Genomic DNA, 22,655 nt, shown 5'->3' with positions numbered 1-22,655 from the left:
ACAATTCATCTTCCACGGTTGAGCTAGCTAGTGAAACGAATTACAGGGTCGTGAAACTTTCATATTGATTTCGAATTGAGTTAGCCAAATATACGAATGAAACATCAGAGTGACGATAGCCATTCTTAGTGCCAAACCACTTTTTCACAATGTCGCACTTGAGAATAAATCCACAAATAGACAAACGCAAAAAGCAAAGTCTGCTGCGTCATGTCTCATTAATTCATCTTTCTTTCGAATTTTATTTTCATTGTTATTGTTCTTTGTATTCGAATATTTGTTGTAATATTTAAATACGTGGATAGGATGTTATCACAAATCCATCAACCAATTAATAAAACTCTTAAAATGGAATGAATGGCTATGTCCACCACCACATGATTTGTACACCATTGCATATAAATATCATTTCCACGAAATTTTATAATGAAAGTAATTTCAGGCAAACAATGCGTGAACAAGATTCATATATGCATAGTTTAAGGAGAAGGGAAAGTTGATAATATGTACTGTTTATACAGCAAAATGCACCAAATCACATATATACTGAATCAGTATCCATTGTGATTAAAATAATAAGCAAAGAAGCAAGTGGGTAGAAACACTTGTGGTCACACAAACGTGTCTCGTATTGGACTTGAAGAGCCAATCGGTTCTAATCATATATTGTGATATTTCTTTATCAGGTGATTCTTTCGCTTCGCATAATTAAACTTCATTTTACTTTTTCAGTATATAACATAACAAAAACGAACAAGACGAATATGTGTATCTATATTTAGTTGGCATCACATATATATAAATCATACCTAGATTCTAATAGATTTTCTTCAATTACGTATTTTTTGTTTATTTTTTACTACAGCTAAGCCATCACTTTTTTTTTTTTATGAACAACTTATTATGTAAATTTTTTAGCATACACATATTATTATACATTTTAGATAATCAGATTAAATAATAACGAAATCAGTTGCTTGTTTTGCTTCTTATAGAACCTCTCAGCCAACATTTGATCCGAGTGATCACTATCTGTCCCGTGGCCGCGGGTTCGATTTCCTACAAAGTAGAAAAATGGGAAAAAAAACTGTGTTTTAATGATTTTGCATAAATATTCTACGTACATCCGTTTATATCATTTCCCTTTATTTTATGTGTTGTCGTCACCCTTGCGATGCGACCATGTCACGTACTTTGTTTGATCGAGTGAGTGTATATATAGGAAATAGCCGTTATAATGTAATCCTCGACAGAGTTAAACTGCTTTACATTCCCGCGACAAATCTTACCACAATGATTGATTTTAGTTCTTGCCACGCGCTTCTACTTAGCGCGTGTGCCGTCACAATGAGTTACCACCACTGACGGGATTCGCCGCTAAGTTTGACGTCACAAGTTTAGAAGTTAGGAAGATATAATTTTCACACAGAGAAAAATGTATTATTAGTGAACAATAAAAAAGAGGGGGAAAAAAATGGAAAAACAAAAATTCCAATCTACCTGGTGCGCACATCAGCGAGATAGTAGAGAGTGGAGGAGATATGACAAAATGAGAGAAGGACAAAAAAGGAACAAGAGGAAGCTCTTAATTTAGTATTCGACGAAATAAAAGAATATACGGTAAAAAGAAGAATAGCATTCATGGAAAAGGAAAAAGAAAAAAGAAGAATAACATTCATGTAAAAGATGGTTTTTGACTCTCAGTGTTTTTACTAAATGGCTTGAAGACAACAATCACCGAAGAACCCACCAAAAGAAAGAAAAATATAAGTATTTATATTCCCAATTACATTTTATTAGAATTTAGAAATTTAAAAATTGTAAAGAACTTTTTTTTTTTTTGTAACAAAAATTGTAAAGAACTTAGTCAAAGGTCTCTCTTTTAAGTTGTCGTGTTCTCGCATGATTCTTCTTCCTCTTATTCTTCTTCAAGATGACAAGACCAGAGAAAGAGAGTTTTTCATCCCTTCTGTTGTCCGACCGATTTGAACAGCGGATTTCTGGGCTTTGCGTCTGATTTCGTCACTGAAAGTGAAAAAAGTCTCTTTGCTTTTCATGGTTTCCGCGCGCCCTTTTGAAGCCCTTTTGACGCTAAAGACGAGAAGAAGGTTCGGTTTCGGGTCTCTGTTCTTCCTGGATTTTGATTTATTTAGGTTGATTTCTGAGCAATTCGTATTTCATGCTTTAATGGAAAATAAGTACGAAATCTGGTTAGTTCTATACGATGAACGATGAAACTCTCCGATTCTCTATTCTCTCTAATAAACTTTGATTTTTCTGGATTTTGAGTTTATCATCGTTATTTGGGTAACTGATTAAGATATGTTTCATGGTTGGCTATGTGAAAATTGGCTCTGTATCTCTTCTTCTCCGAGCTGCCTTTAATCGAATCTTGACTTTTGTGGGAGAAACAGAATGTTATATCAAATCATTGAGAGAGTAATGGAATATTTTTCCTTATTGGGAGGTGTTTAAGATGGTCCACCATTAGTGGCTAAAAGATGGAGACACAGTGAGATCCAATAACTGACACTGACATTAGAGTTTGGTATGTTTATTAGGAATTGCAATTAGAGGTAAAAGAATAGGGTTTTTCGGGTGTATATGAGTCCGTTGTTTTGACTTATCAATGGAGCTTATAGAAGTAGGGAAGAGGTAGCGTTGACGAATTGGGTGATGGAAAATGACTTAAAGGCCACAACTTTTCTTTTCTTTTCTTTTTGTAGCTGAATATCACTTACACAACTCTCAAATTGTGATCTTGTTTTATTAGCAATTCTTAATTTTGTTCTTGAGGTTTTGGTTAATGAAGTTTGTGTACTTTTTTTTTGTTTTTGCCAGTTGAGGAAACATGAATACAACTTCAACACATTTTGTTACACCGAGAAGGTTTGAAATCTACGAGCCCCTCAACCAAATCGGTATGTGGGAAGAAAGCTTCAAGAACAATGGAGGCATGTATACGCCTAACTCTATCATAATCCCAACAAATGAGAAACCAGACAGCTTGGTACTTCAAATTTTATTATCTGTCTCTGATATATTCTTTCTCTCATTTGAATTCAGAAACTAATGTTTGCTTTTCATTTTTGTTCAGTCAGAGGATACTTCTCATGGAACAGAAGGAACTACTCCTCACAAGTTTGACCAAGAGGCTTCAACATCTAGACATCCTGATAAGGTAAGTTAGAGAAGAAGCTCATTTGGTTATCTTAATTAATTGGAGCTTTTGTAATTAAATCTTTCATATCTTCACAGGTACAGAGACGGCTTGCACAGAATCGCGAGGCAGCTAGGAAAAGTCGTTTGCGCAAGAAAGTACGAGACTTTTATGTTCTTTGCAAGTCGTGATATAGTTATGTGTTTGTTTTGTTATACTTAGTTTTAAAATCTTGTCTTGCAGGCTTATGTTCAGCAGCTAGAGACAAGCCGGTTGAAGTTAATTCAATTAGAGCAAGAACTCGATCGTGCTAGACAACAGGTTTGCAAAAATTCGTTTTCATTTTCCCTACTAAAGTATCTTAGTTGATATAATGATTTATGAACATAATGTTGAAGGGTTTCTATGTGGGAAACGGAGTAGATACTAATGCTCTTGGTTTCTCAGATAACATAAGCTCAGGTTTGAATCTTTCTTTAACCTTTTTGGCTATTTCCTAATTATCTCTCTCAAAATCAATTTTCTTATTCATCCGTTTTTTTTGTTGTTGTGTTAGGGATTGTTGCATTTGAGATGGAATATGGACATTGGGTGGAAGAACAGAACAGGCAAATATCCGAACTAAGAACGGTTTTACACGGACAAGTTAGTGATGTAGAGCTTCGTTCGCTAGTTGAAACTGCCATGAAACATTACGTTCAACTCTTCCGAATGAAATCAGCCGCTGCAAAAATCGATGTCTTTTACATCATGTCTGGAATGTGGAAAACTTCAGCAGAGCGGTTTTTCTTGTGGATAGGCGGATTTAGACCCTCTGAGCTTCTCAAGGTAATTGTGAAAAAAACCCGTCTCTGATACATAAAAATACTTATATGGTTTTCATTCAATATGGATTTTCTTTGGTTGTTTAGGTTCTGTTGCCGCATTTTGATCCTTTGACGGATCAACAAGTATTAAATGTATGTAATTTGAGGAAATCATGTCAACAAGCGGAAGATGCGGTATCTCAAGGTATGGAGAAACTGCAACATACATTAACAGAGAGTGTAGCAGCCGGGAAACTCGGTGAAGGAAGTTATATTCCTCAAATAACTTGTGCTATGGAGAGGTTGGAGGCTTTGGTCAGCTTTGTAAATCATGTAAGAAAAGAAAGATATTTGACAAAGAAAACTAATGAGAGATTTTATTAGGACAAGAAGTGGTTTCTTGACTTGTGTTGTTAAACTGTTGTGTTGTGTAGGCTGATCATCTGAGACATGAGACACTGCAACAGATGCATCGGATCTTAACCACGAGACAAGCGGCTAGGGGATTGTTAGCGTTAGGTGAGTATTTCCAACGGCTCAGAGCTTTAAGTTCGAGTTGGGCGACTCGGCAACGTGAACCAACGTAATTAAGGAGATTAATTAGATTTCAAGAAAGGATTGAGACTGTTAAGAAATCAAGAATAGAATAAGCTGGTGAGTGGGTTTTGGACAAGACACAAGAACAGAACAAGCTGGTGTTCGATGATGATGATGGTGACGTCTTGCGGTTAATGGAAATGTCTGAGGATGGAAAGTTGTAATTATGATCAGCAACGTAAAGTTTGTAGCTTTAGAAACCAAGGGTTTTTGTTTTGTTTTTATGTAATACTATTATTAAGATTATGTATGTATGATTTGCTTGTGGGGGTATATATGATCACACAGTATTGTTTTCGTATGATCACATCCTTACTTATATTATCGATTTCCAAGCTCCAAGTCGGTCGTCCACAGCTTCTTCTCTAGGGCACGGCGATTTTTGCTGTTCGGTCTAAAGAAAAAAAAAAATGTTGGCAAAAGGAGTGGTCGGAGATGATGATGGGCTAACTCCAGAATTGGTATTTCTGATAGAGAGAACGGCACGTTTGGTTACCGTATCGGGGTGGGTAACTGAGGATTATCTCAAGAACAGTGAAGATGCAATGATGTACAACTTTTTGAAGGACTCAGACCCTAGAAACGCTTTTTACCTGAAAAAGTGCTCTGAATACAGTTCCATATACAATCACAATTACGAACCAAATGCTTCTCGTCCCTGCGTATGTATTGCAAACCTCCTTCGTTTTCCAAAGGATGCCATCTTTGGCCTGCTGGAGTTTGATATTGTTAAGGGTGTTATTAAGATCGCAGCGCAGTTTGTGGCGCGGTTTGGGATGTATTCTTTATGCCATTTGAGCAAGAGATGGGATCTATTACATTATCTGGCTAGAACAGACGCTTTTGATCGGTATGTTGCTGCGTATATGCCTGAGGCTATCATTGATTTGCTTGCTTTTACGAGTGGTGTTGAATGTTTTGCTCGCATTGACTTTGACGCTACGACCATCCCTCCACATGAACCACTTTCAGTGATTATGAATCAATTCGGTAAGCCCCAGAAGAAGAATCATGATGATGATCTTGTACTGCCTCCTCATCCACCTTCTTCAAGCGCCATGATGATATATCACTCGTGGAACTTAGTATTATTAAGCTCACAGCGCAGTTTCATGCACATTATGAGCAGGTTTTTCTAGACGCTTTGATGAAGAGAGTGGTTATGAAACCACAGTTTGAGTTTTTGTATTTTCGTCCGTTTCCGACGGAGAAAGAGGCTAAGGACCCTCAGCTTCAATTTATGGAGCAAACTCGAAGCAGGTGCAAACTTTTCCATAGGCTTGTTAATATCTGTTCCAGAGTATTGAAGACAGTTTCCAGAAAGAAGCTGCTGAGGAAGAGTTATATGCCGACCGTTCTTGATGCTTTCTTCGCACGTCTTCAATTGGAGAAGCTGGAGGATAAGGTGGAGGAGAAGGCTATGGTTGATTTGCATGCTTTTGTGAGTGGTGGTGTTGACTATTTTGCTTACATGGAGGACCTTGACTATCCTGCTACTATCATGCCACCACATGAACGCCCTTCAGTGATGATGATGAACGGGCCTCCACTGGGATCTAGGTCCACTGAATACCGTGCAAGGGATCAGGAAGTGTCTTCACCGATTAGATTTAGAAGGAAATTGCCTCTGCCTGATCTAAGAGGACTTATATCCACTGGAAGTGGGATCACTGTCAAGGAGCTTGCTATTATTAAGCTCACAGCTCAGTTTTATGCAATGTTTGGGCGTATATTTTTGCGTGGTGTGAAAGAAAGATTGCGTAAGGACCCTCTGTTTAACTTCTTTGGGAAATCTGACTGCCGAACCATTTTTTTCACGAGGGTTGTTCTTGCGTACGAAGAAGTATTAAAGGGTTCCGAAAAGCTGGGCGAAAGTGATGATGGGAGTGGAGTCGGCTATAGCTATACCCACTGATTGGCATGCTTTTACGAGTGGTGTTGACTGTTTTGCTTGCTTGGACATTGAAGGGTATTCTGCTAACATGCCACCACCTCAACGCCTCTCAGTGATGATTGACCATCCAACACTGATGCAGCCTGATATGACTGTTCAGCTTGCTCAGAATGAAGGTGCTACACATGAGTGTGTAGGGGATCATGCACAATCCGATCTTGAGCCTCCTCCTTCAAAACGCGGCTATTGTTGTCGACCTGAGTAGATCGAACTCAAGGAGCTTGGTGTTATGAAGCTCACAGCTCTGTTTGTGGCGCGTTATGGGATGCGTTTTTGGTGGGGTTTGATGAAGAAAGTAGATAAGAAACCTCAGTTTAAGTTTATGGAGCCAAGTGATGGCAAGTTCAGTGTTTATAATCGGATTCTTGTAGCGTATGAAGGAGTAATATGGGCTTGCGATAATGTTTGCACAGCGACCGTTCTTGGTGCTTTTTTCCGCTGTCTTCAATTGGAGATGCTGGAGGAGGGAACTGAGACGGATATGATTGATTTGCATGCTTTTGTGAGTGGTGTTGCCTGGTTTGGTCAAGTGGAGGATGACGACTATTCTACTTTCATGCCACATCCTCAACTCCTTTCATTAATGTCGAACCGGCTGATTCCGGGATCTCGTCTTTTTTATCCTTATCCTTCAATGGGGATGATGCAACCTGCACCACCTATGCCTGGAATGTCTCCTCACCCACCACAGGAGGAACCAGAGCCAAAGAGACAAAAGTTGCAAGAGTCAGCTCTTGTTCCACAAGACCGCTTTATCTCTCAACACCCGGTAATGTTTTCTTCGAATGCTTACTGTCTTTTTGTTTTGTTTTGTTGTTTTTTTTCGTACGACTTGACTTTGTATCTAACTAGTAGTCACACATTTTCAGGGTCCCTCTAGGGTCAGGAGGAGCAGGTGGGATTGAGATCACAGTGCAGTCGTTATGGGAAAAAAGTGGCAAGTTTGAAGGAGAAAATATCAGCGAGGTAGTGGAGACATGACAAATGAGAGCGAGGAGTAAAAAAGAATAAGAAGAAACAGATTTTGAATTTAGTAATGGAAAGAAAAGACATACATATACGGTAAAAAGAAGAAGGGATAACATTCAAATAAAAGTTGGTTTTTGAGTCAGTGTATTTGCTTATTGCTTGAAGACAACAAGAACCCCACCCAACAACTAACTCCTTGAATGTAAGAAAATCACAAAATCATTCCATTGTTCAGGAACTTCTGTTAGAAAATTATATTTAATTAACCAAATGAGCTAAAGAAAATGTTTCAAAAAATCAATAACCAAACTCAAATCTCTGTCAGAATCAATGGGATTAGTTTTTCTTCTACCTTTACAAGGAAGGGAAAATTAATCAACAAAATATAAATGTAAGAACACCTGAGGATCAACTACTAGAGAATCATAAAACCAGGAAGAAGAAGAAGAAGAAGAAGAAGAAAAAAAAATGGGATGATGGATGAAGAGAAATCCATGGAGATATACAGAAAAAAAAAAATCTCAAGCAGAAATTGAGCTAAGATGATCAAGAACCTGTCTGATGTTAGGCCTTTCATTTACAGAGACAATGCACCTGATTGCAACAGAGAGTGCATCCTCCATTGCCTTTGAGAACTCTTCCCCACCTGCAATGTCTCTGTCTATGCAATCCATTCTCCTGCCTTCTTGATCACACAACCGCACCCAATCTGTCAGATCAACGGCTCCTGATTGACCCGAGATTATGTCACCCGCGCTCCGTCTAGTCAAAAGCTCCATAAGAATCACCCCAAACGCATAGACATCGGATTTAAGCGTTGGCACCGGTTTGGAAGCTGAGGCAAGTTCAGGAGCAGAGTAACCGAGTGCACTCATGTTTAGTATCTGTTCCGCTACACCAGACGAACTCATGAGACGGTGAATACAGTAATCGGTTAATTGCACAGAATTTTCAGGACTTGTGAGGATTATGTTTGTTGGCTTTAAGTTCCCGTGTGGCATTGCTCTATCATGAAGGTAAAGAAGGCATTGCGCCACTTCAACCGCAACTCTTAGTCTTTGGGTGAATGACATCGGAGAATACCTCCGAGGAGTAGTTTCTGGAAAGAAAAACGATTACTTTAGCTCAAACAAGATTTTAGAGAAAAGCGTAAATAGGAGTAAAAGAGACTAATTGAAAGAGCTTCTAACCGTATAGATGCATGGCCAAGCTTTCTCCTCTCATGTAATCAGAAAGGAGAAGCCTTTCTTGTTCTCTGGGACCCCAATAGTAAGCTCGTAACGGGACAATGTTTGGATGTTTTAAAGAACCGATCTTTTTAGCTTCCTTTGCAAAGTCTTTTTTATGCCTCACGAGTCCGACTCTCAACCATTTCACGGTTAACATATGTCCGTTATCCAGTGTTGCTTTGTATAGTGTTCCATGGCTGCTTCTACCCAGAACTTCTGCAGGAGCCCGAGATAACTCTTCTGCAGTGAGTTTTAGTGAAACATCTAAAAAGAAGAGTTCTCCAGCCAATCGATCGGGTGAGTAAACATCTAACATCACAGGCTGGTCGCTAAAACGGGGTGAGGAGGATAATGGAGAACCTCCTGAAGAAGACCTTCGTCCAGATGTTGCAGGATAATCATCAAGGAGGTTAGGGATTGCAGTGGCTGAGGTAGCGGGTAACCCCTGCTCAGATATTTCAGCTTCAGATCCAGGTATCCCAGATAACGACCTTGAATTTGCGGTGAGCAAGTGGTCATTCGAGAAGCTCAAAGATGATGACTGGTGTTCTGCATTTGAGCTGAAGTTGAGAAAGGAGGGCCGAGAAGAGCGTCCAGACTTTACGTCTCTAGTCGTGGCTTGGTCAGTAAATCCACTCCTCCCATGAAAGTCCTTGAGCTGTGTTCGATGATAGGCAAACAAGACAAAAAGAATCATAATAGCAGCTCCAACTGAAGCAACAATAATTGCTATTCTTATGCTAAGCTTCGAATGATGTTCTTTCCCATGTAAAGCCAGTTCACGATTAGAATCCGTTGGAATCCCACCTGGGAGAATAAGCTTGGAGTTACCAGGATAAAATGATGAATGTGGGTAGCTTCTCAGGTCTTCTGGAATGATACCTGATAGGTCATTATAGGACACATTAAATCTCACCATTCGGGAAGGAAGCTTGTCGGGAATTTGACCCTTAAAAGTATTGTTTGACAAGTCAAGGTACTCAAGGCCACTAAGCTTGTTTAGGTCGCTTGGAAGTTCCCCAGACAGCTTATTATTGGCAAGATTCAGCACCCTGATTCTTTCCATTGTACCAATATCTCCCGGTAACATACCCGTCAAAGAATTGGTTGAGAGATCAAGCAACTCCATCTGTGGATAAGAAGTTAGAGCCAAAAGTTCACTTGCACGTGACCCTCGAAAAGGAATTGGCCCCTCCAAGTTATTCATGGAAAGATTCAGACTTCTCAAGCTTGCAAAAGTGAAGAAACTTTGTGGAATGGAGCCGCTGAACTTATTTGAGCTGAGATCAATCACAGAGTATTGGGAAGCCCCTGAATCATCCCACAGAGAAGGCAAGCTACCATCGACGGAGTTATTTCTGATGCTCAACACGCTTAATCTTGAAAATGCAGAAGTGAAGTTTGGCAAGCTACCCGACAAGCTGTTTGAGCTCAGATCAAGAAAATCCGGAGTAGCTTCCCACTTTCGAACAACAGACACATCGCCAGAGAAGGTATTCCCACTCAGATCTATCACTAAACCGCTTCTCAAAGTCGATGGAAGATCCCCAGACAGGCCGTTAGAGGAAAGATTCAACATAGTTAAAGTTGTTGAATTGATTCCACTAATTGATCCTGCGCTTGAATAAAAAGAAACTACTTTAATTTACATATAGCAGTATAGCACCAACAGTATACAGAAGCCTAAGACAATACGACACAAATGTCTAGTCAAGACCAGGAAATCAGTCACATCACTAATCAACGAATAGTTGTATTACAAAATCCCCTAAAGTAGCAAAATTCAGCATTTTTGGCAAATCTTGCTCGCTCAGGAAAAATGGTAGAAAACAAGAAAAGGGTGTAAATTTCAACTCACCTGTAAACCCATTTCGACTGAGATCTAGCTCCCGCAACGGAATCGAGCTCTGCAGCAACTCTTCAGGCACTGTACCGAATAACTGGTTACGCGCAAGCTTCAAGATCTTCAAATTCGGCTGTGATCCAAAACGCGGCAACTCTCCGTTGATCTGGTTGTTTTCTAGGTCGAGAATCTCGAGATTCTTGAACAAAGCCATGGAATCCTCGCCGAAAAACCCGCCGTTCAACGCATTGTGGCTCAAGTTCAAGTGACGGAGAGTGTTGGAGATGCTCGAGATGTTGTCCATGGACAAAGAAAAGCCGCCATGGAAGCGATTGCAGCTCAAGTCAACGAACTCCACGTTCTTGAGCTCAGTGAAAATCTCTCCTACGTCTCCCCAAATCTCATTTCTGTGCAAATCCAGAGATCTTAGCTGCTGAAGGTTCCGGAAACCACTCGGAAAACCGCCTTGGAACTTGTTAGCAGACAAATTGAGGTAATTCAAACCCCAAAGATCCGAGATCCGACCCGGAATGGGTCCATAGAATCCGTTATCTGACAGATCTAAGTGCTGAAGCGACGAAATCCCTCCCAAGGAAGGCACGACGCGACCCGAGAAGCTGTTCCCGGAGAGAGTGAGGTTACGAAGAGAGGTGAGACCAGTAAGAGTGCTGAATTTGAGTTCGCCGGAGAGACCAAGCCGGTCGAGATTAATGGCGACGATTGAACCGGTTTCGGCGTCGCAGGAGATGCCGGGCCAGCCATCGGGGCAAGTAGAGGGATCAGAGAGGCTGCTTGTGGCGGACCATGAGATGCGTTGGTTAGACTTCTCGTCGCGGATCCCTTTCCGGAACTCGAGTAGAGATCGGAGCTCCAAGTCGGTAACGGCGTTAGCACCGAGGAGTAGTGGGAGGAAGCAGAAAGCGAGAGTGAGAAAATGACTCATTTAGCCCCGAAGAATCTCTCCCCAGGAGAAAATGCAAAAATGGAGAAAAACCCCTAAGGATTCATATCCGAGAGAGAGAGACAGGGAGACGGAGATTTAGGGATTGTACTCGAAACCCTAGAATCTGGAAATTGGAAGAGCGAAGAAGAGAGAGAGAGAGAAAGAGAGAGAGAGTGTGTGTGTGTGTCTTTGTGCTTGTGTTTGTGTGAGAGAGGAGAGAGAGTGTTCGAGGTTTTCCAGAAAATCGAATTTTTTATATTATTTAAATTTTCTTTTCTTAGTTCTTTATTTATATGGTAATTGTTTTTCGCCAACACAATTATCGAAAAAAAAACCCAATAATTTACGTTTAATTACTTTTAGTTTTTTTTTTTCAGGTACTACAGGCTTTCTCCGATTTTATATTTCAATTCTGTTTTCACTATTTTAAATTGCAATTACATTACGGTTCTTTTGTTCATCATCCAAACATAGCAAAAGCAGGTTGGATTGTTAGAGATGAAAAGGGAACATTCCGAAGTGCAGGACAAGCTATTGGAGGAAGATGTAACACAGCTTTAGAGAGTGAATTCCAAGCACTCATAATCTCAATGCAATACTGTTGGAGCAGAGGGTATGACCGCATAATCTTCGAAGGAGACAACCAAAGTCTGGTGGATATAATAAGAGGTGCTAAGCTGTGCTTCACAAATTACAATTGGCTACGAGAAGTCAGATTTTGGGCAACAAAGTTTAAGCACATTTCCTTTGAATGGGTAAAGAGAACGGGAAACAAACCTGCAGATACACTAGCAAAGCAACCTATTCCCAATACTTCCATCTATCATAGTTTCTCTTATGTTCCTTTATGTATTGTAAACGATTTACACTCTGACCACGTATCATCCAGTTAATATCAATAAAGTAGATAAAAAAAAAAAAAATTGCAATTACATTACATGTTCAAACCGTCTTCTACTGTATTTTGTTTCCTACTATCTCGATGCAATTCTATTTTCTACAATTGTCAATTAGATTACAAACATTTTTCAATCACCTAGTTTTCTTTGACCTGATTACCAAATTAGTTAGACATGTCACTAAACGTTACGCTAATTGCGTCAAGTCGATATCACTAATTAGCATTATGTCTAATACTCCTGTTATGACACATAGCTTAAGAAACATACTCTACTGCATATCTCTCTCGTTAATATATGACGGACGAGAGTCGAGAGGCTATATGCCTATATGTGTACTTAAGAATCAAAGTTCCGGATATAAAGTATATCAAAATGTTTGTTAAAAAGATCTACGGATAAAATATCATAAAAGAACGAAAAGAAAGGTGGAAAGGAGGAGGAAGGAAGAAAAAAACCGTTAAATATTAGCGGCAAAGGAGAAGTGGTGGAATATGATTAGTTTGCAGATAAGTAAAAAACAGACTGGAAAAGACAATGGCATGTCGTTGAGTCGCTCTGTCTTTTTTTTTTTCCTTTTCTTTTTTTTTTAAAGAAAATTCGTGCCAACCTTCTTCACATCACATGCAGCATACGTGACGGAGAGTGTAACGCCGTACTCCTAAAACGGGACGGAGAAAGAAGTAACGTTGTGTGTCATCATACGACTCTATGGACCGACCTGTCAATGTTATTTGCTAAAAAAGAATAAAATTCTAGTTTAATAATAGTATTGCTTTTTCCCCTAATCACATACATTATCGAATAATTTAGTCACAGCCATTATTACCCTATTATTTTTCATCGATTGAAATTAAATAATTAAGTAACGAAAACTCTAATTGAAAAGCTCTTAGATTTTTCCTTTACGTTTTGACAAAAATAACTTTTTAACATTCCCGTAAACCCAATTGACTGTGTTTTATACCCCCAAATAAAAAATTACGTTCTGACTAAAATCCATGGTTATTTAGTATAACACCCTACGTTAATATGCTCGGGTGGAAAATAATATTTTTGAAAATCTATGTCAACTGTTTGACTGATAGATATATTCATTTGGAAAATATATATCTAACTTGTCGCGAATTTTATTGATATGCTAAATATAAACATAAATCTTTAGGGGTCAATTGTTTTGGTCCTTTTTAGAATGTCATTTTCTCTAATCATAAAATGAAAGATGCCAAATGTATTCTACTTTGTCTATATACAGAATATTTTTATGTCAATCTCTCTTTCTATAAGATACTGGGTCCCCCAAAATAATACTATTTTGTTATTGTCGAAACTTGACAACTAGCTCTGGAAATCATTAAGATAAATTCTAGAATAACTTGCAAATTAAGGAAAAATAAAAGGGTACAATTATAAACTGCCGTCTCCAAATTTTCCACAAACAAAAATTTTGGTTCCCGTGACTCTTCTAACATTTTAAGTATTTCTGGAGGAGAATACAAACTCATACAAGAAAAGACATTTTTTCGTTCAAACTTGTCTCTTTAACTATAATAGCTCAAAGAGTTTCTGAGAGCACCTGTGATTCAATGAATTTGATTTCTGTTGAAGCTGCCAAGAAAAGCTATTCTGGGTTCTGAAAACTAGATATCAAAGGACTTTATGAGCCTTTCCATAGTATCGGTTAATGAACGGCGACTGCAAAACATAAATAAGCAAACCAGATTAACATATTTGAAGAACTTTGTAACAACGATTTTTTATTTATGTTTTTTAAATACCATTTTCCTGAATGATTTACTGAAACCGGATTAAAGCAATTGAAGAAGTCGGTTTTTGTTTTCATTATTGTTCTTACCTTGACGCCAGAGACATCTGGTGTATCTGGTGAAGGCTGAGGGTAGAATTTGTAGAACTTCATACTTTGAAAGGCTTTCTTAGTCTCTTCACTCATTTCTTCTATTGCTCTCTTTCGAGCCTCTTTTGCCTGCAAGGACAACATCGTAAGCAGATAGTTTAATTGAATGTAGCTCACGTATATCATCTTGTGTTTGGTTTACAGTTTACCTCTCGATTAGCTTTCTTTGCTGCTCGAACTTGCTCTTTGACATATTCCTGAGAAAATAAAAAGCAAAGCACAATTATAATTAGAGAAATACACAACCGTCATGAACTAACTATTGAGTTACAGCTCCACTCACTTTGAACTCATCCTTTTGTTCTGCAGGTAAGGCTTCCTCTACAATCAGTTTCTCGACAAATTCCTGAGATAGATACACAAAAATCCATACAATGAATGCACGAACACACAAAGAAGGAGCAGTGCGAAGATGAAGAAGTAATCAAGTTTTATCGTTACAGAATAGCCATAGGCACACCTCAAGTTCGTCAAACTCCCAGTCAAATTCACATACAACCTGCACAAAACGAACATTGGAGCTTATTTATTAAAAAATGTGCCCTACCAAATCATTTCATGTAGACCTGTCACTTCCAACGCATTCATTACATGCCAGCAAACTTACCGGAGGTTCAGAGGGGAACATTATTTGGACCTCAGTACTCTGTTCAAATTCATCTTCCTTAAATGGTTGATAGAAATCTGCAGAATAAGAAAAGAAGAAGAAGAGATATTAAATTTTGTTATTGCGTACCACATACAAAAAAAGGAAAACAATAATACAGATAATCCACTACCAACACCTTCTGCAAATTTTAACTAGTATTAGGTAGTAGAGGAATAAAACTTACAAGGAAGGCAATACTCAAACTTCTTAACACGATCTTCCTTCATATGTCTGAGAGCAGCTCTGCAGATAAATGTACAAAGCTAAATTGAGTACACAAGAACTGGTAGATTCAATCAAATAATGGAACACAACTCATCACACTACCAAGTAGCTTATACGTGATGCAATGTTCCACGTTGTAATTTCAATCTTATATGTAATTGTAACTCAAAATCCCTTCCTAGCATGTGGCTACCGATTTTTTTTTTTTAAAAAAAATCTTATCAGTCATCTGACACATGTTTCTTACCTCCTCTGCGTACAGCCCAAGCTAAAAATTTGAAAGTTCATCCTATCAACTTGTCTATCTCTGCAAGAATAACAAAACAAAAGTCATTAGGAACTATTTGTAAACGCCCAAAGTACGAAGCCCAGAACATAACCTCCGTCTCTCTTCTCAATGATGTAACGTATAAACGTGGAACTCATTGTACCTTTTTTCAAACGGAATGTAAGGAACCCAATCCATTTTCATCTGCTTCATTGGAATGATTTCCTCCACTTCTCTCTGAACCGATTTTATTCCTATCTTATCAGAAGGTGGAAAGGGTGATTCAACCTGCACATATAGAATGGATAAATGATATATAATCTTACATCCAGAGATCAACAACGATAGCAAGCCAACGTTGTAGAGATTTAACAAGAACTTACAGCAACAACTGCTGGGACAAGGACAATCTTGTCTGCGCCTTTGTATGGGACTAACTGAGCTGTAACGATGAAAAGAGAAAATTAAGCAGAGACCAGAAGAAAAAGTTAAAGATAAAATAGAGAGCTTACTGCGCAGTCTGACAGATTTTAAGCAAATTAAAGAACCACAAGTGCTTAAGATGTATTATTCAAGATAAAAGATAAAGAGACAGCAAAAAAGAAGAACTAAATATATCTCCAACTATCGGTAATCAAAACAAGGAAAACAAAAGGCAAGGAAAACATCTTACGTTCTGTACAGCCAAAAAGAAAGACTTTCTTCCCGTAGAGGAATCCACCTTCCTCAAATGCTTCCTGACATACAGATGAACAAACATAAATATCAGGATATCGTCAACCCTTAAAAACTTGTCGACTCAGCAAAAATGGAGAATGTAATCAAAACAACTTACTTCAAGATTCTTAAAATCCCAATTGAATCCATAAACTGCATCTAATTTGTCCCACTGCCATCACAATTTAACAACCATAAGCATAGAATATCAATGGAGACAGTCACTCTAATGTTAAAGTCGAATTCCTCAACACACTATACCTCAGTTCCCACTGGAAATGCGGCCTTCCATAAACCCTCCTGAAAACACAGAACCCAAGCAGTAGCGTTACGAATAGAAACAATCCTTTGTTAACAAAATTTATTGAAAACAATATCATTCCATAGGAAATTTTCCTTCCACTAAATCTAGCTCGCCATGATATACCATATATGGCAAAAGACTAAGGAAGCATACCAGATTACGCGTCTCCTCAAAGTACTCAGGCTCTTCCTCTGGTTTGGTCGGTCGGGCTTTCTTGGCTCTCGGAGCCGGTTTATTCTCATCCTTCGTCTCAGCTTCCTTCTTCGTGGTTCTCTTCCGCTTACCACCACGACGAGCAGGTTGCTTCTCATCTTCCTTTATTTCATCCTGTTTCTGAGAAGGAGAAGCGTCTTTGACCTTATCCTCAGATTCAGGTTTCTCCGGTTTATCTTCCTCTTTGTCCTCCTGGCTCTCCTCCTGCGTTAATGAATCGGATTTTGCTTCCTCTTCGTCTTCCTGATTTCCCTTGACCTCTTTTCCATTCTCCTTCTCCTTGTCCTCCTCGACGGCGACGTCTTCCTTGGGCTGTTGGCTCTCCTCCTGCGTCGAGGCCTCAAGAGACTCAGCAATCACCTCGTCGTTCTGACTCTCGGAAACAGCACCTTTGCGACCTGCTTTCGAAGCACCCTTTCTCTTCGCTCCTTTCCTCATTGCACAATAGATTCTCAAAAACAAATAACAACGGCTTCGAGAAACCCTACTGATTCGCCGACGAAGCGATGCACGGAGATAGAGAGAGAGAAGGCGATGGATCTATGGCGGTGGATCCGGAATTTCGAATTTTCAGAAGACTCAAATTTGGGGTTTTTTTTTATTTATTGGTGTCTTTGTCCTGCTTGAAATCAACGCCTCTTCAGAAGAGGAAATAGGGTTTTTGATTTTTTTCCCCAAATGAATAAGGCGCCGGTTTGCGGAAAAAATTGTAAGGTCGAAAACTAAAATAATTTTAATTATTTTGAAATTTGGATTTTGGGGAAGTTTGACGAGCCTTGTGGAGGGTTCCATTCCGCTGCGGCGGAGTCCACCGTTTGTTAGTTAACTTTTGTTTTCTCTTAATTATCATTTATCAACAACAACTCACACACATTCTACAAACTGGGATCGAAATGTTGAATGAATTAATACAATAATAATAACACTAACACAAAGTTACAAACCACTAAACTGATCGCTTTTATATCTATTAGTAACATCTATATTTACACATAATTTATTTTACGATTTTCAATAGTTGATAGGGGACTTTAGATTGATTTATAAAAATCCTATAAATTTATCATAATTATGTTATTTACTATAGTTTTAAATCCTTCTCAAAATCGAAATGAAAGCATACCAAAGAAAATGAGATGACCACACATAAACGATACTAGAAATGTTCCTTGCTTCACCCATATACAATATGTTGTGAACAAAAAATCCACACATAAAAATGTACCTTGCTTCATCCAATAGATTTAGAACCAATTACAGGCCTATGGGCTGACACTACCAAACACTTAAAACAGAGATGACTTGATTCATAGATACAACCATATATGGAAATGAGTGAGTTGTGTGGACTCATTCAAGATCGGTTTGCTTGTGGGTGTAAACCACACAGTTCTCTAAGGGCTGTGAGATGCACGTGAGGATGTAACCCTTTTGAATCTGGTCTTCTTCAAGAAAAGAACCTTGTGACTGATCCACTTTTCCTGACACTATCTTCCCACAACACGTCCCACAAGTCCCTGACCTACACGAGTATGGTAGTTCCAGTCCCGCTTTCTCCGCCGACTCAAGTATGCAACTATCTTCGTTTACTTCTATCTCGTGCTCCTCGCCTCCCGGACTTATCAGTTTTATTGGGCTTTTCTAAGCCCATGTCCAACTCCCCTAATTAGTATGATATTGTCCGTTTTGGGCCCAACAGACAAAGCCTGCACGGATTTGGTTTTGGACTCCTTCCCAAAAGGCCTCATACTAATTAGAGTTGGACATTACTTATATACTAGACTATATTGGTCTAAACTTCCGATGTGGGACTTTGGATTGATTCTCAACAAGTTTCACTCTTCGAGACGCCGTTGTGCACACCTTCACACAATTGCCTCTCGAAGACAACACATACGCCTTCTTTACCCTTGTCGGAAGCTGAGCACATGATGGTGATGTTAACGGGCTTTTAATGATGCAAGAGAGTGCTTGATCCATCTCAGTTATGCTTTGGTTTGGTCGATCGAACCTGTGGAAGAACTAATCAAAACAAACTTATATACTGTTACATGATCTCATACATCAGCAGCGAAGAACATACATGTAACACGTGCATAAAGACGTTCTACGTGTCATCACAAACCTCCGAATCAACGTGGTGTTTTCATAACGCGATGGGGGGTGAAATTGTAGTTTAAAAAAATAGTAATGGGGTTCTTTTGTTAGTTAAAGCATATATAGAGGACTTAGCGTGAATTCTATTTTAGTGACATCCATTTTTTTTTTTTTTTTTTTTTTTTTTTTTTTTTTTTGTTATCCATCCATTGTTATCGACTTGAAAGCTTAACGATGGGTTTCTGAGTCTGACGAATAGAAGGAGACCCATCACCATCATTATGGTTTTCACTGCGAGATTGCAATCGCCCAATCCTGCAATCTTCAGCGATCCAATTTTCCATCGCGGGTTCGTCGAAAAGTACTTTTCGTTTCGCCGCCGGTACACTCTCCGGCAAGCTTCTCCGGCATTGCGATTCGCGAAGGTTACGGACTCAATCGGTTCTTCTTCTCCCTCTCAATTCTACTCGAATCCGAAGGAATCTTCCGATCCATCGGTGTCTTCCCGTCTAACGTCGTCCGTGGGACAGCCTCCTCTCCAGCTCTCTCAATGGACACTCTCGCAGAAACACTTCGTCTTGCTCAATGTCGTCGCCTGCGTAGTAAGTTCTCTGCGTTCGTCTTCGAGATCATGTCCTTAATTCCAGCTTCCGTAACCTGATTTCGCTCTTGGATTTAGTTTTTTTTTCTCGTCTAGGTCAAACAAATTATCTGCTTCTTTTGGATTCTTTTTTAGCTTAGCCGTAAAAATTTCTCAACCATGGAATCGTGATACCTTTTGATTCTAATTGCTCAATGAAGATCTGGAATTTTCATTTTGTTAACATGAGCTCTCTCTTATACACTTGCAGACAGCAGTTTCAGCATCATGGCTATTCTTGGCTGCAATTCCTACTCTTCTGGTTTGTTCTCAAACACTTGCTTCTTCTTTTTTCCCATAGATTCTACTGATTTGGGGTTGTTGATTTCTATGTAATTCGTGACATGTTGAAAAAAAAGGCTTTCAAGAAAGCAGCCGAGTCTCTTGAAAAGCTTTTGGATGTAACCAGAGAAGAGCTGCCAGATACAATGGCTGCTGTTCGCTTATCGGGAATGGAGATCAGTGACTTAACGATGGAGCTCAGTGATTTAGGGTTTGTTCTGTTTCCTCACATCCACCATGATTACCAATTCTCCATTTCATCTATAACTCTTCAGTACTGTGTTCTTATTTTTTGTAGCCAAGGCATCACTCAAGGTGTTAAAAGCTCAACACGTGCTATTCGCGTGGCTGAAGATAGACTAAGACGGCTAACAAACATGAATCCAGGTTTAGCCATTGCTTATAAACTCTTTTTTTCAGCTATGGACTTCACGGGTAACTCCATTTTTACTTCATCAGTAGCTTCAATGCAGGAGGTGATGCATCAAGCAAAGACAGAGAAAACAGAACCAAGGGTAGCTAAAGCAGCGAGGAACTTCAAGGAAGGGATCGTTAAGGGACGTTCTTTATGGCAATCGTTCTTCACAATCACTCGTTTCTCCAAAATCGCCACAAGCTATCTTGCAAAGCGAGCCAAGCAGTAGAAAGTGATCCATCACATCCCACTTTTTTCCTCAATTCTCTTACCCTTTTCTCAGAATCCTAGTCTAGCTCGAGTGTTACTAGCTTAAGAATAGTTTAGTTTGGTTGATATGAAACTATGAAGATGATCTTGATCTTGAGACGCAAAGCAAGATTCTTGTAGAGTAACTACTAAACAAAGATTATGCAATTCTAAAGTTTAAGACCCTAGCTACATGACGTAGTTGTTAACTCCACCTCGTTTCCCTGAGCTAACCGGCGGTTTTCTTCTCCGTGTACTCACCATGTTGAGACTTTTCGTTGAAATTTCGACGGGTGAAGCTTCTTCTTCCTCCTGTCACACAAAACCATAAGCTAAGCAGAAAAGATAAGAAAACAATCATTTAGGTAACAAAAAGAGAGAGAGAACCATCAGTTTTACAGTTCTTGCTTGAGCTTTCACCATGTCTGAAGAAGAGGAAGATGAGCGTCTGGGATTCAGACACCCGAAGAAAGCCACCACCGTTTGACTGATGAGCTTGCAACAATGTTTTTTGTTATCCCTCTCTTGCTGCATCTTCTCTGTCTTCGAATATTTCTCTTTGTACGACTCTCTCTAATCAAAATTTCCTATCTATCAAACCAAAAGATCATAAAAAAGCAGTAAGATGATAGAAAATCAGTAAGATAGATCCAACTTAATTTTTTGGTCCCTTTTTCTGTTTAGTGGCGATCTCTGTCTTTGTAGAGAAGCTGCTAGAAGAAAACCAAAAAAATTGATGGGTTCGATGAGCAATCCAATATCCAGTGAAATTGGTGGTTAATGGGGAAAACCTCAAGTCCGGTTAACTTGGTCCGAATTTTCTTTTTAAGTCCAAAAATCGATGTATACGTACTTGACCAAATTATGCCAAAGGGAAATATCAAATTTTTAAGGGATATCCAATTTTAAAATGAATAAAATCATTTAATTTGATGATATTCCGAATTTTTCATGTCTCTCCGACCATTTAATTTTATTCTCTTTTATTAAATGATTTACATATTCGAGGGTATAGCGGAATGTAATAAATAGATAGATATTTTTCTTCTTTTTAATGTATAGCACTATAGTATTAAATTGCATAACAGATAATAGTCCCACCTTATTCATTAACGTTCTTATATGTATTGAGAGCGAGACACCCCCACATGACTTCAGAATATACATGCAATTAATTTACATAACCAACACAATAGATTGATAGATCGATCAATTCAGTGGATTCGTAGATCTGTCACAGTAAGAGATCGAATTAATCGTTCAATAATTTATGTATTTGGTTTATTTTATCAAATTACCTTTTTATTTTCTTACAACTTCCTCACCAAATACCAATAGAAAATTCACATAGTCTCTTATTATTGTTTCTTAAGGGAAAAAAAGGTCTCGGAGAACTTACAATCTTTTTTTTCTAACAACTTATAATCTTCAAGATCACATTCTTATACTAATCAGAAGAAAATTTAAGCAAGAATTTATCCGTAAGTTATTATACTTAATTAGATAAAACTAGAAAGGCTTCTAGTTGATACCTCCAGGCTTGCCGGAACTGGCTCTCGACTTATTCAGTTGTTTTGGTTTCGCTGGAAGTCCCCTTGATGACACTTCCACAATCTCAACTTCTTCTTCATCTTCCTCCTCCTCTTCCTGTTGTGAAAAAAATTGATTATTGATTTTTATAAAATCACTGTTTTATAATTGATTATTGATTTCATAAAATCACTGTTCTATATAAATTAAGTTAATGGAGTGATGTGTCAGCACGAGGGTTAAAGAAAAGTTTTCGTCTGTGAGGTGTCAAAATCTTTTAAATTTAACAATTTGTTTATTAATTAAAAAAAAAATCCTTCTTTTCTACACCACCTAAAAGGCTAAAACTCATTTCGATTTCTACAGATTATTATTTTCAACTTAAATAAGTGCAACGATCAACATGTCAACTTACGCAATTCTTGGCCATAGCCATTGTCCAGGATGGAAAACTTATTGCAATAAACCATAGATACCATCATGTGGGAAATAATTATAATAGGAATCTAATGTTGAAAGACACGACATCTAATCACATCAACTTCACATATATCTGAAACAATAAATTTATTAATGATTGTTGATTACAGAAAGTAAACTTTACCTGAATATTATGATGAGAAGGAGATCGGAGACCGAAGAGCTTGAGTAAGAGAGATCGGAGAGTTTGGTGAATGAACTTAAAAGGGATCGAAATTCCTTCTTCTTCTTCTTCTTCTTCTTCTTCTTCTGGTATCCGCTTCCTACAACG

At 38.6% G+C, this 22,655-nt stretch overlaps 8 protein-coding genes across 13 annotated transcripts in view; 3 read left to right on the top strand and 5 right to left on the bottom strand.

Annotated features, from left to right (window-relative positions):
- The first annotated feature begins 1,918 nt into the window (after positions 1–1,918).
- LOC18017610 (transcription factor TGA4) lies at positions 1,919–4,873 on the top strand. Of its 3 annotated transcripts, none has more exons than XM_006399430.2 (9): positions 1,919–2,108; positions 2,842–3,010; positions 3,098–3,181; positions 3,259–3,318; positions 3,404–3,481; positions 3,559–3,622; positions 3,717–3,988; positions 4,072–4,299; positions 4,401–4,873. In XM_006399430.2, exons 2-9 carry the CDS (start codon positions 2,852–2,854, stop codon positions 4,551–4,553), a joined length of 1,098 nt encoding a protein of 365 aa, XP_006399493.1. In that variant the 5' UTR covers positions 1,919–2,108; positions 2,842–2,851; the 3' UTR covers positions 4,554–4,873. The 3 variants fall into 3 exon arrangements, with proteins under 3 accessions (XP_006399493.1, XP_024012137.1, XP_024012136.1); XM_024156369.1 differs by lacking the exon at positions 1,919–2,108 and adding an exon at positions 2,532–2,548; XM_024156368.1 differs by lacking the exon at positions 1,919–2,108 and adding an exon at positions 2,639–2,655.
- Positions 4,874–6,746: 1,873 nt separating this feature from the next.
- Positions 6,747–7,498, top strand: LOC18017608 (probable splicing factor 3A subunit 1). The gene is made up of 2 exons (XM_024156371.1): positions 6,747–7,286; positions 7,373–7,498. Exons 1-2 carry the CDS (start codon positions 6,747–6,749, stop codon positions 7,496–7,498), a joined length of 666 nt encoding a protein of 221 aa, XP_024012139.1.
- A 244-nt stretch (positions 7,499–7,742) lies between these two features.
- Positions 7,743–11,689, bottom strand: LOC18017607 (probable inactive receptor kinase At5g10020). The gene is made up of 3 exons (XM_006399427.2): positions 10,574–11,689; positions 8,677–10,329; positions 7,743–8,585 (listed from the first exon to the last, which is right to left on the bottom strand). Exons 1-3 carry the CDS (start codon positions 11,499–11,501, stop codon positions 8,008–8,010), a joined length of 3,159 nt encoding a protein of 1,052 aa, XP_006399490.1. The 5' UTR covers positions 11,502–11,689; the 3' UTR covers positions 7,743–8,007.
- A 2,071-nt stretch (positions 11,690–13,760) lies between these two features.
- Positions 13,761–17,370, bottom strand: LOC18018115 (protein HEAT INTOLERANT 4). The gene is made up of 14 exons (XM_006399426.2): positions 16,632–17,370; positions 16,436–16,474; positions 16,293–16,346; positions 16,131–16,194; positions 15,841–15,899; positions 15,621–15,745; positions 15,437–15,496; positions 15,149–15,207; positions 14,923–14,999; positions 14,776–14,814; positions 14,599–14,661; positions 14,465–14,512; positions 14,256–14,384; positions 13,761–14,095 (listed from the first exon to the last, which is right to left on the bottom strand). The coding sequence occupies exons 1-14, from the start codon at positions 17,127–17,129 to the stop codon at positions 14,048–14,050; spliced, it is 1,362 nt and encodes a 453-aa protein (XP_006399489.1). The 5' UTR covers positions 17,130–17,370; the 3' UTR covers positions 13,761–14,047.
- A 671-nt stretch (positions 17,371–18,041) lies between these two features.
- LOC18018113 (probable ferredoxin-4, chloroplastic) lies at positions 18,042–18,671 on the bottom strand. The gene is made up of 2 exons (XM_024156367.1): positions 18,555–18,671; positions 18,042–18,332 (listed from the first exon to the last, which is right to left on the bottom strand). Exons 1-2 carry the CDS (start codon positions 18,669–18,671, stop codon positions 18,042–18,044), a joined length of 408 nt encoding a protein of 135 aa, XP_024012135.1.
- Positions 18,672–18,992: 321 nt separating this feature from the next.
- On the top strand, positions 18,993–20,563 carry LOC18018114. Of its 3 annotated transcripts, none has more exons than XM_006399421.2 (5): positions 18,993–19,390; positions 19,640–19,690; positions 19,788–19,921; positions 20,009–20,097; positions 20,184–20,563. In XM_006399421.2, the coding sequence occupies exons 1-5, from the start codon at positions 19,070–19,072 to the stop codon at positions 20,231–20,233; spliced, it is 645 nt and encodes a 214-aa protein (XP_006399484.1). In that variant the 5' UTR covers positions 18,993–19,069; the 3' UTR covers positions 20,234–20,563. The 3 variants fall into 3 exon arrangements, with proteins under 3 accessions (XP_006399484.1, XP_006399485.1, XP_006399486.1); XM_006399422.2 differs by having other exon boundaries at positions 20,173–20,563; XM_006399423.2 differs by having other exon boundaries at positions 20,170–20,563.
- LOC18018112 (elicitor peptide 5) lies at positions 20,536–21,045 on the bottom strand. Of its 2 annotated transcripts, none has more exons than XM_006399424.2 (2): positions 20,774–21,000; positions 20,536–20,686 (listed from the first exon to the last, which is right to left on the bottom strand). In XM_006399424.2, the coding sequence occupies exons 1-2, from the start codon at positions 20,906–20,908 to the stop codon at positions 20,564–20,566; spliced, it is 258 nt and encodes an 85-aa protein (XP_006399487.1). In that variant the 5' UTR covers positions 20,909–21,000; the 3' UTR covers positions 20,536–20,563. The 2 variants fall into 2 exon arrangements, 1 of the variants encoding a protein (XP_006399487.1); XR_002899584.1 differs by having other exon boundaries at positions 20,555–20,686; positions 20,762–21,045.
- An 838-nt stretch (positions 21,046–21,883) lies between these two features.
- Positions 21,884–22,655, bottom strand: part of LOC18018111 (elicitor peptide 4) — a 3,031-nt gene continuing 2,259 nt past the window's right edge. Inside the window, 2 exon segments of the mRNA XM_006399420.2 lie at positions 21,884–22,021; positions 22,509–22,647. Of these exon segments, the coding sequence (XP_006399483.2) occupies positions 21,884–22,021; positions 22,509–22,647 (277 nt within the window).

This window comes from Eutrema salsugineum, unplaced genomic scaffold (genome assembly GCF_000478725.1).
Source record: "Eutrema salsugineum unplaced genomic scaffold, Eutsalg1_0 scaffold_2, whole genome shotgun sequence".
In the NCBI taxonomy this organism is placed as follows: Eukaryota; Viridiplantae; Streptophyta; class Magnoliopsida; order Brassicales; family Brassicaceae; genus Eutrema; species Eutrema salsugineum.
This window is presented reverse-complemented; position numbering and strand designations above follow the sequence as displayed.